Raw genomic sequence first — 14,216 nt, forward strand, 5'->3', positions numbered from 1 at the left:
ATATGCAGAACACTTATACTGAGAAATACGGTTTATGTATTTTGCAGATGAGTGAAATGATAAAAACTTGAAAGCTCATTTCATATTAAAATAACCAGGAGAAAAACCGTGCTTTTAACTTCTGCTAAAAATCCCTTTTCAAAATTTAATGTCTCTATTTCCCAAAACATACTTCTGAAAGGGAGTAGAAAGTCAAACAAAAAACAAATAAAAATTAGCCAAGAATCAAGAAAATCTTCATCTTTACAGATTGAGAGTATGAGGAGGCCAACTGCCATTTTTGAAAGCCACCTCTACTTGGAAACAAGTGTTCCTTGCCATTACTTAGACTTAAATTTTCTTTTTTCCGATGTTGATTCTGATCTACCTCTATATGTGCCTGAGATAATACAACAACTTCTGGACAGAACCTACCCTGGCCCATCCATCCCTATACAACTGGAAAAGGAACACATCCTTTGTACAGACACACCCACAATCCCAGACAAAATTTCCATCACAGATCTGACAAAGTGGTTTTTTGTTCTTAGCAATAATTTAGATTTTGGTGTTTCTACAAAGCAACTGTTTAAAACTACATTTTAGTTCTAGCTATTTCTTCTCCAATATCAAATGCAGTAGACAATAAATAATGGCTTATAAACCACAAATTACAGAATTAAGGATGAGATTTCTGCTTTATATTACCATATAAATATATATATATGGAGGCACATGGTGTGATGTGATTCCTGGGTATCCTGTGCAGAGCCAGGAGTTGGACTTGATGATCCTAATGGGTTCCTTCCAACTCAGCATTTTATTTGATTCTATGATTCTATATTTTATTCCCCAAATCTTGATTAGCTACAGCTATGCAACTGAAAAAATATTATTAGTACATATAAATAAAAAGTAAGTATTTATTTGTGATCTTTGCATCTTACTGTGGACTACTGGAAACCAGTAGTACTTGCTTCTGAGAGAAATTCCAGGACAAAAGTACAATTTCTGAAAATCCTGCTGTCCAATATTTCTTTCTCTTTCACATTCATTTGTTTACTGGACACCCTCAGATCCTTTTCTAGGGCTAGAAGAGTGGGCATGATAGCTTATGCCGATTCAGTTCCTTTGGCTTGTGGCACTGAAACTTGCATAATGCTGTTGACTGATACCAGGGTTTGTTGTCAGTGTGAGATCTAGAAGATCTCAGCCACCTCCCGCCTATACTGAAGTGCAACATGGTTGGTCTGCGGCATTACAAAAAATGCTAACTTGTGTTTTATTTAGTTGACTAACTAATATTCCATCTGGCATCATTTAAAAATATACATTTAAGAGAGTCAAAATGTATCCACAACTTTAGCTGTAGTTTACATCTTAACATCTCATATACATGGGACATTTTGGAATTCTTAATGGCATCATGATTGACCAATGAGAAGTCCAGTCAGACTTCAAAGACAATAATATAAAAGATTTTCAGTGCTGACTTGCCTCTTTCATTTTCTGTTACAATGTTTCCATTATTTCTTGCTAAAAAAGGAAATGTACACAATAAAATTACTATAAATGTAATACTGTAGAGATCAGATCTACAATCCCCTAATTTCTGAACAAAAAAGGCTTTGAAATTCAGAACAATAGCTGTTCCACAGTTTTTCTTAACTTCAGATCCTAACAGCTCAAATTAAATTCCGAGAGTAACACTGAATGCTTCTGCATTCCATCATCATTATCAGTAAAGGATGTTTACACAAAATTGACCTGTGGAAGCCCGTGGAAGACTTTCAGTGAGTGGACCACCACAGCTGTATAGATCAAACTTCAAGTGAAAGAGCATCAAGAGCACCTCTCAGAGGAAAAATAATTCACATCCTTCCCACAAACCTAATGAATTCTTTTTGTGTATAAGTTACAGAAATAATATAGCTAATCTGAAAGAGATATTTCCACACAGCAGTTTGGCACAGTCTCTTAATACAAGTATCAGTATAGATGTGGGAGACTATTTTTCATAATTAACACAAATATGCAAAAGAATTGCTTTAAAGTTTCCCACTTCTGGCACAGACACTTTTTTTCCCTACATAATTTTTTTAGTGAATTTCTTTATCAAGTTGTTCTGTATCATGTTCACACAGCAAAGTTAAATATAGAAAGGTCAGTCTAATAAGTGAACCTGTACCTAGTTAAGGAACATCATCCTTGACAATACAACCTCAGTATTCCATCTGAATAAAAATATAATGCTTTCTTGATTATTTATACTGTAACTGTATAGCACCTCACAGATCTACTCAGAGCAGTCTGGGTATGTTCAGAAACTGAAAATATTATTTGATTAGAAATACTGAGGCAGCATTACAAAGATAAAATGATAGCCCACAGAGACAAAACTGAGCTTTATGAAGCAGAAGCACTTGTAGCCCTGTTTAAACCAATAATTTTTGTAACATAATATACAAAGTTCCTCCAGAACAGCAAGCAGTTAATCTATATATCCAAGCCAAAAACAAAGTAGCTTGTTTTTACCTGATCATCAAGCACTGTTAAATTATAAATCAACACTGATCTCCCAGGGGTAAATGTAATATTTCCTCTGGCTGGACTTAAGTCTTCTTCAGCTGAGTTTGGTCCATCTTCTATCTGCAAATAAGTGATTTTTTTGATAAGAAATATACAGAGAACGTGTAAAAATCTAGTACAATGGCCAATATACAGTGTGTGAAATGCATAACAAATTACTATTTATTCAGTCACCTCCTGATCATATGCACACACATCCAGTTGTGAAAATTGACTCTTTTTTGGCAGATGGAGTAAATCAGGGTAGGCACTCTGAAGAAATTATGTATTCCCAGAGAAAGAGGAAGAAAACTACTTCCATACAGGCCTTTGAGAACATCTATTGATGCATAACAGGTTCTTTTAAATTACAGAAAGGGTAGTCTTTCTTTTTAAATTTAATTAGCATTTCCTAATCACTTCCTAGACAAAATAATAGCAGTTACTGGTTTGGTGACCTTTGTGTCTTGACTTGTGATACTAAGGAAATTACAGCTAATACTAAAACCTAAAAAAATAGTAAGACCCCTAGAGGCAATATGTTAGAGTTTTGGTTTAGAAAATCTTGTAAATTTTTTTCAACATATGTACATAAACTACATTCTGAGATGAATCTGATGAACTGTGCAGATAACAAAATTTACTGGATTTTAAAACAAACATATCTGCAATAAATAACATAAAGAATCTCATGCTGTACATCATCTATACATTCTGTATTTAGTATGCAATAACATCCAGTACAAAACTTTTGAGATTTTGACACATCTAGATTAAATCTTTGATGACAACTGATAAAGGAATTTTGATATAAAAAACAATTACCTGTAATTTTAAAGAATGTAATAGAATCAGAACAAGACAAGGAAAAAATCCCCCCTCTCACAACAAAGGCAATACGTATATCCCATTCAAATTAAGTATGTGAATAATGGCCTAAATATTCAAGTAATGATTTCGAAAGGTTGAAATGTCTGGGAATTCAAAAACAATCTTACAGATACAGAATTTCACTAAATATTGAGCTCTACATTTACATATTTGAAGGTGGCACAAGCATTAAAGAGTCAGGTGCTTATAAATTTTGAAGAAATACACAAGAAATTTCTTACATACTCAATAGACATTGTTTGTTAATAATACCAACTAATGCTGCCTCAGATATCTTCCTAAACGACAGAGAATACTAATTTTTTTAATATACCTTCATTTTTCCTTAGATTAAGCAGTTAGGTAACTGCAATGTTTTCCATTTGAAAGGTAATATATTTCCATTTTATGAAAAAGAATTTAGAAATGTAAACATTTAGTCCTTTCACTTTAATAAACACTTTGATAAACTATGATTATGGCCTCACAGTTTCATCTAATAGACAAAGGTATGAAGCCTTTTTGATAAACTCACCTCAAAAGTTACAATGACCGTCCCGTAGGTTCCTCTCTCCCTAATTAGAGTGAGAGGCACGAATTCATTTCTGCCCCTAGGCTCATTCACTGTGATTAAGGCAGACTAATAAGGAAGAAAAGGGACAGGCAATAAGGCACAGATCAAATATCACAGCAGAAGCAAGAAACTGTTACCATAGAAATACCAAACTCCCACAGACAACCCAATCCACAAACCAGTCCGCTGACGGCATACATTTCGTAGCAACCAATTAGTTCAGCTAATAAAAAGCTTGGAAAGTTTCAGATTAAAAAAAAATCATAATGTATGTAGAACGGGTTTTCTTGTGGGGTTTTTTTTTGTTTTTTTGTAAATGAGCATAGTTACCGTATACTAAGCACTGGCATATGAGCACTTGTTTAAAGTAATTCCTAACCCTGTTAAAAATAGGTTTTCTCCATTAAAAACTCCTTTGTTAGATAACTAGATAATGGACTCCGTCTATCAAACAGCTGCAGCTAAGATATTTCAAAGAATTACAGCACTTCAGGGAGCAGTGTGGTTTAATACAGTGATGCTAACATTTCTTATATTGGATTTTTTTCAGGGAAGTCTTCTAAAAAGTATACTGCCACAATGCCAGCAATAAAGCACAGCTTCTTGTTCTACTAACACAAACTTTGTATTATTGCAAATATCCTCCATACCACTAGAGTCACAACACTGTCTTATCCCCAGAAGGTATTATATTATGATGCTGCTCTCACAGCTTGCTCACCTGAGAAAAATGTGTATATTCTTAAAATTTCCAAGCTGTGTCTTTAACTTTTCTATGGTATTAGTCCTCACTTCCTCCATACGATATTGAGGGGCAGTGGGACTGAACAATATTTAAAAGCTTTACATTTAGATGAGCAACATAGATATTCATCCAAGTTTGAGGATCTCAGGCAACATCTCAACACCTAAAAGCCTAAAGAAATATTAAAGCTGAATATATGTATGAATTACATACATATGTACGAATTATCTCTAGAGATGTTTTTAAGAGATGTAACTCAGCATCTGTTTTCAAAGGACTTGGGTGAATAACTAACCAGCATCTTTGACAATTTCAACTCTATGTTTTCTAAAATGTTCTAAAATATACCATATAAAAAGTCGTACCATGTTAAAAGAAATTATTCCAAAGGCATTGTCATTTGATAAGATTGTTACAGTGACAGATTTGGGTGAGCCAAGCTTTATCCTTGCAGATGGTTTCTAAAATTAAAACCAAAATAAGGTATTAAGTATGGTGATGAAAAAAAATAGGCATTTTGATTTTACTGTCTTTTAAGAGTTAATATTAGCTTACAAAAAATGTTGTCTTTTTATTATATATCACAATGAAAATTGTTTAAAGCAATAGAATGCACTAAAATAATTCTTAATTACTGTGGAAATACACTCTACACAGTCAACAATAAATTTCTTGAAACAAATTTTGCAAATGATTAACAATGGTTTAACAATTATTAACAGCATATCAATAGGAAACCATATATGAAGCATTTAACAATGACAGGAATTCCAAAGTTGTTCTTTTTTCCCTAACATTTGTATAAAACTGAAACTTTGAAGCTATTATAGTGGGATACCAGCTAAAGGATATACTGGGATAACAGCTTTAAGAAGCAGATATTTATAGCACTGTAAAATTGAGATACCTTTACAAATCAAAGTAAGAAGGAAGGGAAAATACGCATTTTTATATTCATTGCAAACATTCCCATAGATGTGTAATAATTGGCAATGAAATAGAAAATTTATCTTTACAAAACTGACATCTTAGCCATGAACTGTTAGCTAAAAAAACGTGAATGCGAACCTCTCTCATGCAGCATGAGACAGAACAATACGAAGAAATTTATTCGTAAGTACTTATAAAATTGTTTGGGTTTAGATAAGCAACATTTAAGCTCTGCTTCTGGAGGACTGGAAGTCATCCTCTTTTTCTGCTACTTCCACCCTCTCCTCCAGGCACATGCTAGGCAGGAAAACAGGAAAGGCTGAGTCTTCACAATCTAAATCTTCTGGGCTCTAGTACACCTTCAAACATCCACAGCTGAATGCAGTGCCTGCTTAAGTGTCAGGCACAGCAACATGACACAGAGACATCCACAGAAATGCAAACTTTCTGAAGGGCAATAAGCACCATCCTGCTCAGACTCCAGATTTTAGTTCTTACCTATTACTGCTCATGAGCAGTAAGACTACTCTGAAACCTATTAAATATCATTTGTCTATATTAGATTACCCAGTGTTTTCTGTGGAATAGATAAACTAAAAAATTGAGACTTACCAGTAGTGTCAAGTGAAATGTGAATGTCTCATCAGCCTCTGGAAGATCATCATCACAGACAGATATATATACTGTTCGGTTTGTTTCCGTATCAGGTATAAATGCAGCTGCATATGTGTCAAAAAAGTCTCCTGTATTTTCTCCATAAATCTGCAATAAACACACAACAAAATGTCACCTCCTTCTTCTCTAAGTATCTTCTATATTATCATTCTAGACTCATTCAAATATCTTTTCTGAACATAAGTCTTCCCACAATTTCCCCTGCTGTCATACAGTTAATTTCTGGACAGAAGGTACATGGATAAAAACCCATTTTATTCATGCTGAGTAAACAGGTGAAAAAAAACCCAATAAAACAACAGAACACTTTATTCAGAACCATTTACGACTTCCTTCCCTGCAATTGGGTATGTTTTGCATAATGCACCATATGAAAAGTTTTTGTATTGAAAAAGCTATGCCTGTACAGGAAGCACTGATCACCTCATAACACTCTACATGAATTAAACTTACCTTAGGATGTAACTGCCTTCTGCCTTCCATTCTAAGCACTGGAAGGAGCCTAGGCATTCAACCTAGATTAACAATTTGATCACCAAAGTTGGCAAGATTAAGTCTTCCATGAAAAACTTCCCTCCTTTCATCTCAGTGAATTTTTTCAAGAAGAAAATTCCCCTGATTCTACTGTAAGTGAGGTGGTTAGAGGAGAGACTAGAAAGGCAGTCATGTCAAAATAGCAAAGGGTCTAGACTAAGTTTACAGTTGGGCACTGAGACTAAATGGAGAGAAGCCACTGAACCAGCATAGCTGCCACACCTGAATCATCCTTCTTAGAAGCTAAAGGCTTGAAATAACCATTGTGAAAAAGACTATTCTTCCTTTCAGAACAGTGAAATTACAAGTTCAGAGAAGAGGAAACAGGTTTCTTTGTGGCTCTCACTTGTCTGTCTTATCAGTTATACTCACAACTTTCCATGTATCTGAGCCCACACTTCCCAAAAAGCCCTTCAGAAAGTTATCCACAGTTACTGAGAATATCACTGCCATGGTTTCTTACCGACACAACTGCTGTGATGTTAGCAGGCTTCCCTGTCCTTTCAATCACAAGACGTATAACAGTTGTACTTGTTTCATTGACTACAAATTCTGTTTGTCCACTGAACTTCACTTCTGTTTCTCCAGATGTGAAATGAATGAATAATGCTAAAAGCAAATAAACTAATAAAGAAGCAGAGGGCATCCCTATAGAAAAAAAATATTAAAAATAAATTGTGAATCTAAAATACACAAAGCATTCATGGTTGACCTTACCATTCCAGTTGACCCCTCTCAACTCTTTAAATACCATGATCATCTTGTGAGTTTAAGAAATGCGATTAAAACATGCATAGGTCTCCACTACAATCAAATCATATGATGTAATTATCATGAGTATCTAATTCTATTTTCATAATTTTAATTTAGTGATTTTCTAGACAGTATTTATTGACTTCTTCAAGTGGAGGAATAAAGAACTTCTTTTAAGAAAAAACCCGATGAAATTACCACAACTTTTTTTCATTTTCAATCAACAAAAAATTGGCTTCAAGGTTGACAGTTCTATTTCCATTTTCTTTGCTCTCTAGACTGTATTTAAAAATACACAAAAAATTACAGGAAGGCTGAAGGATTGGATACTTGCAGTCATCACACAGATCATTTTCTGACATCTTATTCACCATTAAATATTCTTACACATTTGCATATTCACTTGAGTCTTTTCTTATTCCATAATGCTTTCACGTGTTCCTGTCCCTGACAACCACTGTGATATTTTTAAATGCCACTGCAGTCTTTGTACAGCCAGGCTTCTACTTCTATTTCTTTCTGCAAAATGTCTAGTATTTTCTATTAAGATATACAAACTTAAAACTAAGGTGGTTCATTTCTCTTACATTGGAGTCCAGTTTTGTGATGTAAAATATGATTTTAAGTCCCAGTGAAGTCATCAGGTGTTGATACTGTGAAAGATGCACTTTTAAAAGAGTCTGACACAAAAAATTTCAAATGGTTGCATTTTTCTGCAGAGGCTTACATTGTACACTGCAGACCAGAAATGAGAACATGGATGCTGGATAGGGCAAATTGCTGACAAAAGGAACTTAGCCGTCTTGGAAAAAGCCAAGAGAACAAAGTTGTGCTCTAAACACCAAAATGCATTACAACATCATGTAATTGAATTAGTTCCCTCACCAAGCTTCTTTTAATCTGTGGTCGTTATTTTATACTATTACTTTTTAAAATTTCTGTACAAGATACAAGCAGAATTTGTGTAATTAAATATATAAATAAAATGTCACTTTGCTTAAAATAATCCTTCCAAGTGTTACAATTACTGGACAAATCTGGTCAATCACAGTTGTATAAATTGTACAGAACATACTACATTAATATTTGTATACTAATAACATTTAAAATCAGACATGTTTGCAAAGCACTTGCTCTCATTTTTTATGAGTGGCAGTTACTAATATTTAGTCATAAATTATCAGCAAAACAGTAAATGTCATGAGTACACTGAAACACATCTTTGTGCGTCAAATTTGAATCAGAACTGAGGTCTAACACATACTCTGAATGTTTTATGTTTGCAGTCAGGTAGTTTTAATCCCGGACTGAACAGAGAATAATAGTTTCAGGAGACCACTAAAACTAACAGAACTTCAGAAAGACTTCAAGTCTTTGATTCATCTTTCAACAAATTCTGGGCAAGGATAAATTTTATGTTGTGAGAACTCGAAAGAAACTGCTTTCAGGCTAGCTAAAGAACAAAAAGATCCACAGACATGGCATATTAACGAAGTATAACTTGGAAATACAGTCAAGAAAAACTATCAATGTTTTTCGGAATACCCTCAAGCAAAGACTGGTGGGTTGACAAAGTAAGTTGATTTTAACTGCCTGTAACAATAAATTCACCTAAATCTGTTGAACATCACAGAGGGAACAGCCGAACAAAAAAAGTGCAAAAAATCAGGAATAACTATTTTCTCTATTCCTTTCACCACCCACTTGAACAGTGTCTGATTATTTCTGAAAAAAAAATGTCACACAGTAGAATAATTTTGCTGCATAGCTTCACACTACTCTAAACTTTTATTACCAGGAACACAGTCCTTCAAGATATCCATGGGTCTTATTGGGAATTCAGTGTGTAACAGTCTGACAGAAACAATGCTTGATTCTCACGTATCTATCCATTCAGTAATTCTAGTGCAGCAAAATCTTACAGTGGGAAGCAAAGATAAAATATATATACATAAATCCCCTGGGATTTAAAATTATCAAATGTAGTAATTTGCAAGGTATTTTTTCTGGTTTTATGTGGAACTGCTCTAAAAAAAAAAAAAAACAAACAAAAAAAACCTCCAAGCTGGAAAGAGAAGAGTTGTCTAACCTTTGTAAACTCTCAGACAATTACACTGTCTGCAGATGCAGGCATAATCCATACTAAACTGAGGAATTTGTTGACCTTTTAGCTTCAGGTGTTACCTTGTCATAGACTTCACCAGTACCTTCCCACAGTACATGCTTCTAGTAAATAATACTGAAAACATGATCCTTGAGGGCAAGATTAAGAAGTTTAGAATTACTTGAATTCTATTACTTCTACTAGAGAGCATTCTAAAACTATAGGATTACTCCTGCGGAACAAGAGAAGTTTCACAATCATACCATCAATTATTCAGTTGGTGCGTATCCTTCCTTGTTATGTTATTTGTACTAAGATTTACTTCGCACAGTCTGCCAGAAGTAGTTTTTACTCTGTTTATATAAACGAAACTCTGAAAATCATGATTACTTTTTTAAATTGATGCGATGTAATAAAAATAACATGCATCTAGACGTAGAGAATGCAGAAAAAAATTATTCAAATAGCTGAAAACATATTACAGGTCCCAGTATTTTACTTTATTAAAAATGAACTCACTTTGTACACTAAATTCCTCTGTAAATTTATATGGGAACATGTGGATACAAAAATGCTGTTAGCAAGAAATTTTCCTGCTTCTTTATAAGCCCGTGAGATACTTTTCTCTCTCACGAAGTTAGTAGCAGAGTTCTATAAACTATGATCACCTGCGACCTTGCAAAGCCTTGTTTATGGTACAGTAGAAGAATATTTTGACAATGGATGTTTTAGGATTTTAGCCAATCACCCCAGGGGGTGGCTGATCCTTTGATCAATTAGACTATGAAGAAAAAAGTCTATAAAAGAGTTTGTAAAATAATTCAATCAATCAATCAATCTTGCTGCACAATTCCTGCCTGCTGGATCTCTCTCCTCCTCCCTATGGCTGCGGGATACAGTAATAGGAACACAATCTGTTCTTTATTAAATATATTGCATGAAGTTCAGTAGAAGCTTTTGCAAGATCAGGGATTACATGAGGACCCTTCCTTACTTCCCTCACCTCATTAAACCACTGGTGACTAATTTGTAACTTGTTTTTTAAATTAAGCTGAAACTCTAGTCCTTGATCACTGATAAATTTTGGTAAACCATACATTTGGTGATCAAACACTCCCCTCTGTTTCAGCTAAATATTATTGAGTTAATTTCTCTCCATCCAGGATATTGAGATAGTCTAGTTAGCTTAATGTACGAAAGTCAGTAAAATGTTTTTATAACAACAACAAGCAATAGAGTATCACATATCTTTAGAGAATGTTCAAATCAATGGATTAACTATTCTGTTACCATGTTCTGACTCGAGCCATTTCAAATAATCATTTGTAGTATCAGTGGTAGTTTGAAACAATGCTATGTACTGAGGCCTAGATGATGTTTCTAAGTGGTTTATAATAAAAGTTTCTGGATTAAAGGATTTTAAAAGTATAAAGTCCCATTCCTCAACCCTATAGTTTTAAAAAGTAAAGTCATGATCACTAACTCACATTTTCTTTTAGCATACATCTTATGGCACTTTTTGAAGCCCATTTGTATTTTCCACTAAAATACAGAATACTAGTGTGGAATCTAACAAATCATACACTGATTCCACACAGTAATTTCCACAGTAATGTCACCATTTATATAAGGAATACCATTTCACCCTGTTGTCCAGTTGGAGCCAAGGTAGGCTTATGAAACTGGTGAATCACCAGGAGTAGCTTGCTGTTCCCAGTAATTTTCTGGAACAAATTTCAGATGAAGACTTTAAGGTTTATAAAGAATGAATGGTCTTTTCTGCAGATTTTTACACTGGCTTCTGTGCTTAAGTTAAACCCTTAAGAATGAAAAGATCTCCTGGCTATTTACTTTGAAGTATGAGGGAATCTATAGCCTAATGAAACATAGAGAGATCAAGAAGGGAAATGAAGACTGCTCCAGATTAAAAATCTGAAATGAAATAAGCATAAAATGCCAGATAGGAAGTGGAAAGTGGCAAAAGAAAGAGGGTTCACTAACAAAGAAGCAGATGGAACAAGTGATTACGTATCCTCTACCTCAGAGTTGTCACTGCTGTTTACAGGAGAAGCAACAAGCTGAAGCAGCACCGTTCCCACCCAGCGGCTACAACTTGGTTACCACTGCCCATCATCACACAACTCACTGTATATTTGTAAAGCCCACAGACACAGAGGAGCAAGAGTAAGTGCACTTTTCACTCACTGTCCTTGTCTACTCCCTGTGATTACAAATACCCAGCCAAGTCAAACATTAAAAAACTGGCATGCCTATTACTTTGCATTGAGTACAGTATTACAGCTATCAGTGGTTGCCAGAGAGAAATCTATTCACAGCAGAGATGTCAGCACCCAGCAGCATCTTTGGCTGAATACAATGGGAGACAGATACATGTGCTCTTTCATATGTAAAGAGGTGATTCTCTGTAGTACACAGGAACAGCACGGAGCAAGAAGTTTCACAAGGCCATTGCCATTGCTGCACCTGTTGTAGAAACATATTAAAACCATGCATATTTTCAGTATTTTTATTTTAGGCGTTCTCAGAATCTCTTGACATTGACAACAATATTGGAGAACAACGTTAGAAAACAGCAGGGATTAAAATAAATTTGATTTACTAAAATTCTCCTTTCTATGTTGTCAAGGTTCCAAATTAAAAGAGAAATATTTTATTTCAGACTAGGTTTTGCCTAGCCTCAAAGTTCCCACAGTTCACACATATGAAAAGGAGGACACAACAAAACTTGGCATATGGAAAGCAGGCATTACCCAAGCCTGCTCTGCTGGTTGTTGTTCCTTCTTTGCTTCGGGCTTTTTGTTTAGATGTGGAATAAGTAAGTCTCTCACTCTAATACAGACTGAAGAAGAGAGTTTTCCAAAAGTACCATTTCAAAACAGTATCTGCTTATATCCCTTTTTTGCCTTCAACCTACTTCAAGGTGAATAAACAGTGAGATTATACTGCCTTTGTCTGCATCCCTGGACTATGCTAATAGTTGCAGAGTCTATCTCACCAGTTTTCATGAGCATTCTTCAGTGTTACTGAATGTCTTTGCTTCCAGTTCTTCTACGTTTTCCTGTCTTTCTCTATTACAAAGACATGTCAGATACCTGACATTGCCCTTCTTATTACTAACATTGGAAATCCCTTGGTCAGCTTTCACTATCTTGAAGTTTTTGGTCTCAGTTGCCTACTTCCCTAGTCACTACTGCTGTCTTGATAGAACAGTACCGCAGCACATCAGGTGCTAAAAAGATTTATCTGCATTTAACATTGATGACAGTGACATCAGTCAATTATTCCCCTGACCACTTCCTTTCTAACAGTTGCACCTTTTTTTTTTTTTAATCTTGTTCTGTATTACCATATATATTACTGGGAAAGGTGAATTTAATGAAACCTGAACAACTTCATATAATTCTTGCTCATTCAATTATCCCCTCTTGGAAAAGGCGTGCACTCTTCAAAATAGACATCTTATCCTAAGGAAGAAAATACACTTAACTTGCCTGCCATTATATTTATATTTACTAGTCAGAAAGGTACATCTATCATCACAGCCAGGAACCAATACATAAGCAGTAAATCTGCAAGCTGAGGCCAAGACAAAGGCATAAGGAGGAATCCAAATCATCTCACCCTGTTATTAGAGGTCACTCAGAGTTAAAAAGCGTAAGAAGTCCAGACTACCCCTTGCAAGTTTTCCAGCAATTTCTTTTTTATTTTCTCAGAAGAACTTGAGTGGATCTAAACTGTATTATTAATTTTTAAGTTCTAAAACATGTAATCATCACTGGAGAACCAAATGTTATCTCTTATGCCAGGGAATGCTAGAGATTTTCTGAGGTAACCACTTGCTACAATTCTGAGCTGAGGATAACGGGCAAAACTCTCAAGCAGTGTTGTATCCAGTACTTCCAGCAGCAAGCAGAAGGTCTTCTACAAAAATCTGCAGTTATCTTATAATTTTCAAGTCAAACAGAGAACCAGGAAATAATTTTGACTAGCTGTAAAATCTGGATTATTTTTACCCACAGTACCTCCAATGTAACAACTTGGAGCTAATTAAGGTTACTTTAAATTTAGAACAGAGATCAGAGTCTGATGCAAATAAAATTTGGCAGAAATCTGCTACTTAACAATGTTGAGAAATACATTAGTAAGGATCTGAGTTTGCTTTATGTTCAAGCACACTGACTTCACCTGCAGAGCTTTCAATTTATCTCACACAACTGACAAGAATCTATTCATATATAGGCCTGCCTACATACTGTTAAAAGCAAGACAGTATTTATGAACAGTTCTACTTACAGTATAAATTTAAGCAAAAGGTAAAGATATAGTTTTCAGCTCCACACTGGAAATCATTTTCCACCCATGTAGTTGTAATGAAAACAGTATAACATCTTTCACTGACAGAAATCAATTTGCAGGGTACTCCAGAACCAGAGCTAGATTTTTACCTAGGTATTTTGCACCAA

General features: G+C 34.8%; 1 protein-coding gene across 19 annotated transcripts in view; it reads right to left on the reverse strand.

Annotated features, from left to right (window-relative positions):
- The window catches only part of ADGRV1 (adhesion G protein-coupled receptor V1), a 332,117-nt gene that overhangs the window by 294,725 nt on the left and 23,176 nt on the right, over positions 1 to 14,216 (reverse strand). For 18 of the 19 annotated variants that reach the window (XR_005603898.1, XR_002273300.2, XR_002273301.2 and 15 more), the window contains 5 exons: positions 7,339 to 7,523; positions 6,279 to 6,428; positions 5,102 to 5,197; positions 3,953 to 4,057; positions 2,515 to 2,628 (listed from right to left, as the gene is read on the reverse strand). Coding sequence is in view for 15 of the 19 variants with exons in the window: in XM_020584155.2 (XP_020439744.2) it covers positions 2,515 to 2,628; positions 3,953 to 4,057; positions 5,102 to 5,197; positions 6,279 to 6,428; positions 7,339 to 7,523 (650 nt within the window). In the remaining 4 variants the exon portion in view is untranslated. Of the gene's footprint in view, positions 1 to 2,514; positions 2,629 to 3,952; positions 4,058 to 5,101; positions 5,198 to 6,278; positions 6,429 to 7,338; positions 7,524 to 14,216 lie in introns of those variants that run through there. The other variant, XM_020584165.2, reaches the window with a different exon arrangement.

Source organism: Corvus cornix, chromosome Z (assembly GCF_000738735.6).
Source record: "Corvus cornix cornix isolate S_Up_H32 chromosome Z, ASM73873v5, whole genome shotgun sequence".
Classification (NCBI taxonomy): Eukaryota; Metazoa; Chordata; class Aves; order Passeriformes; family Corvidae; genus Corvus; species Corvus cornix.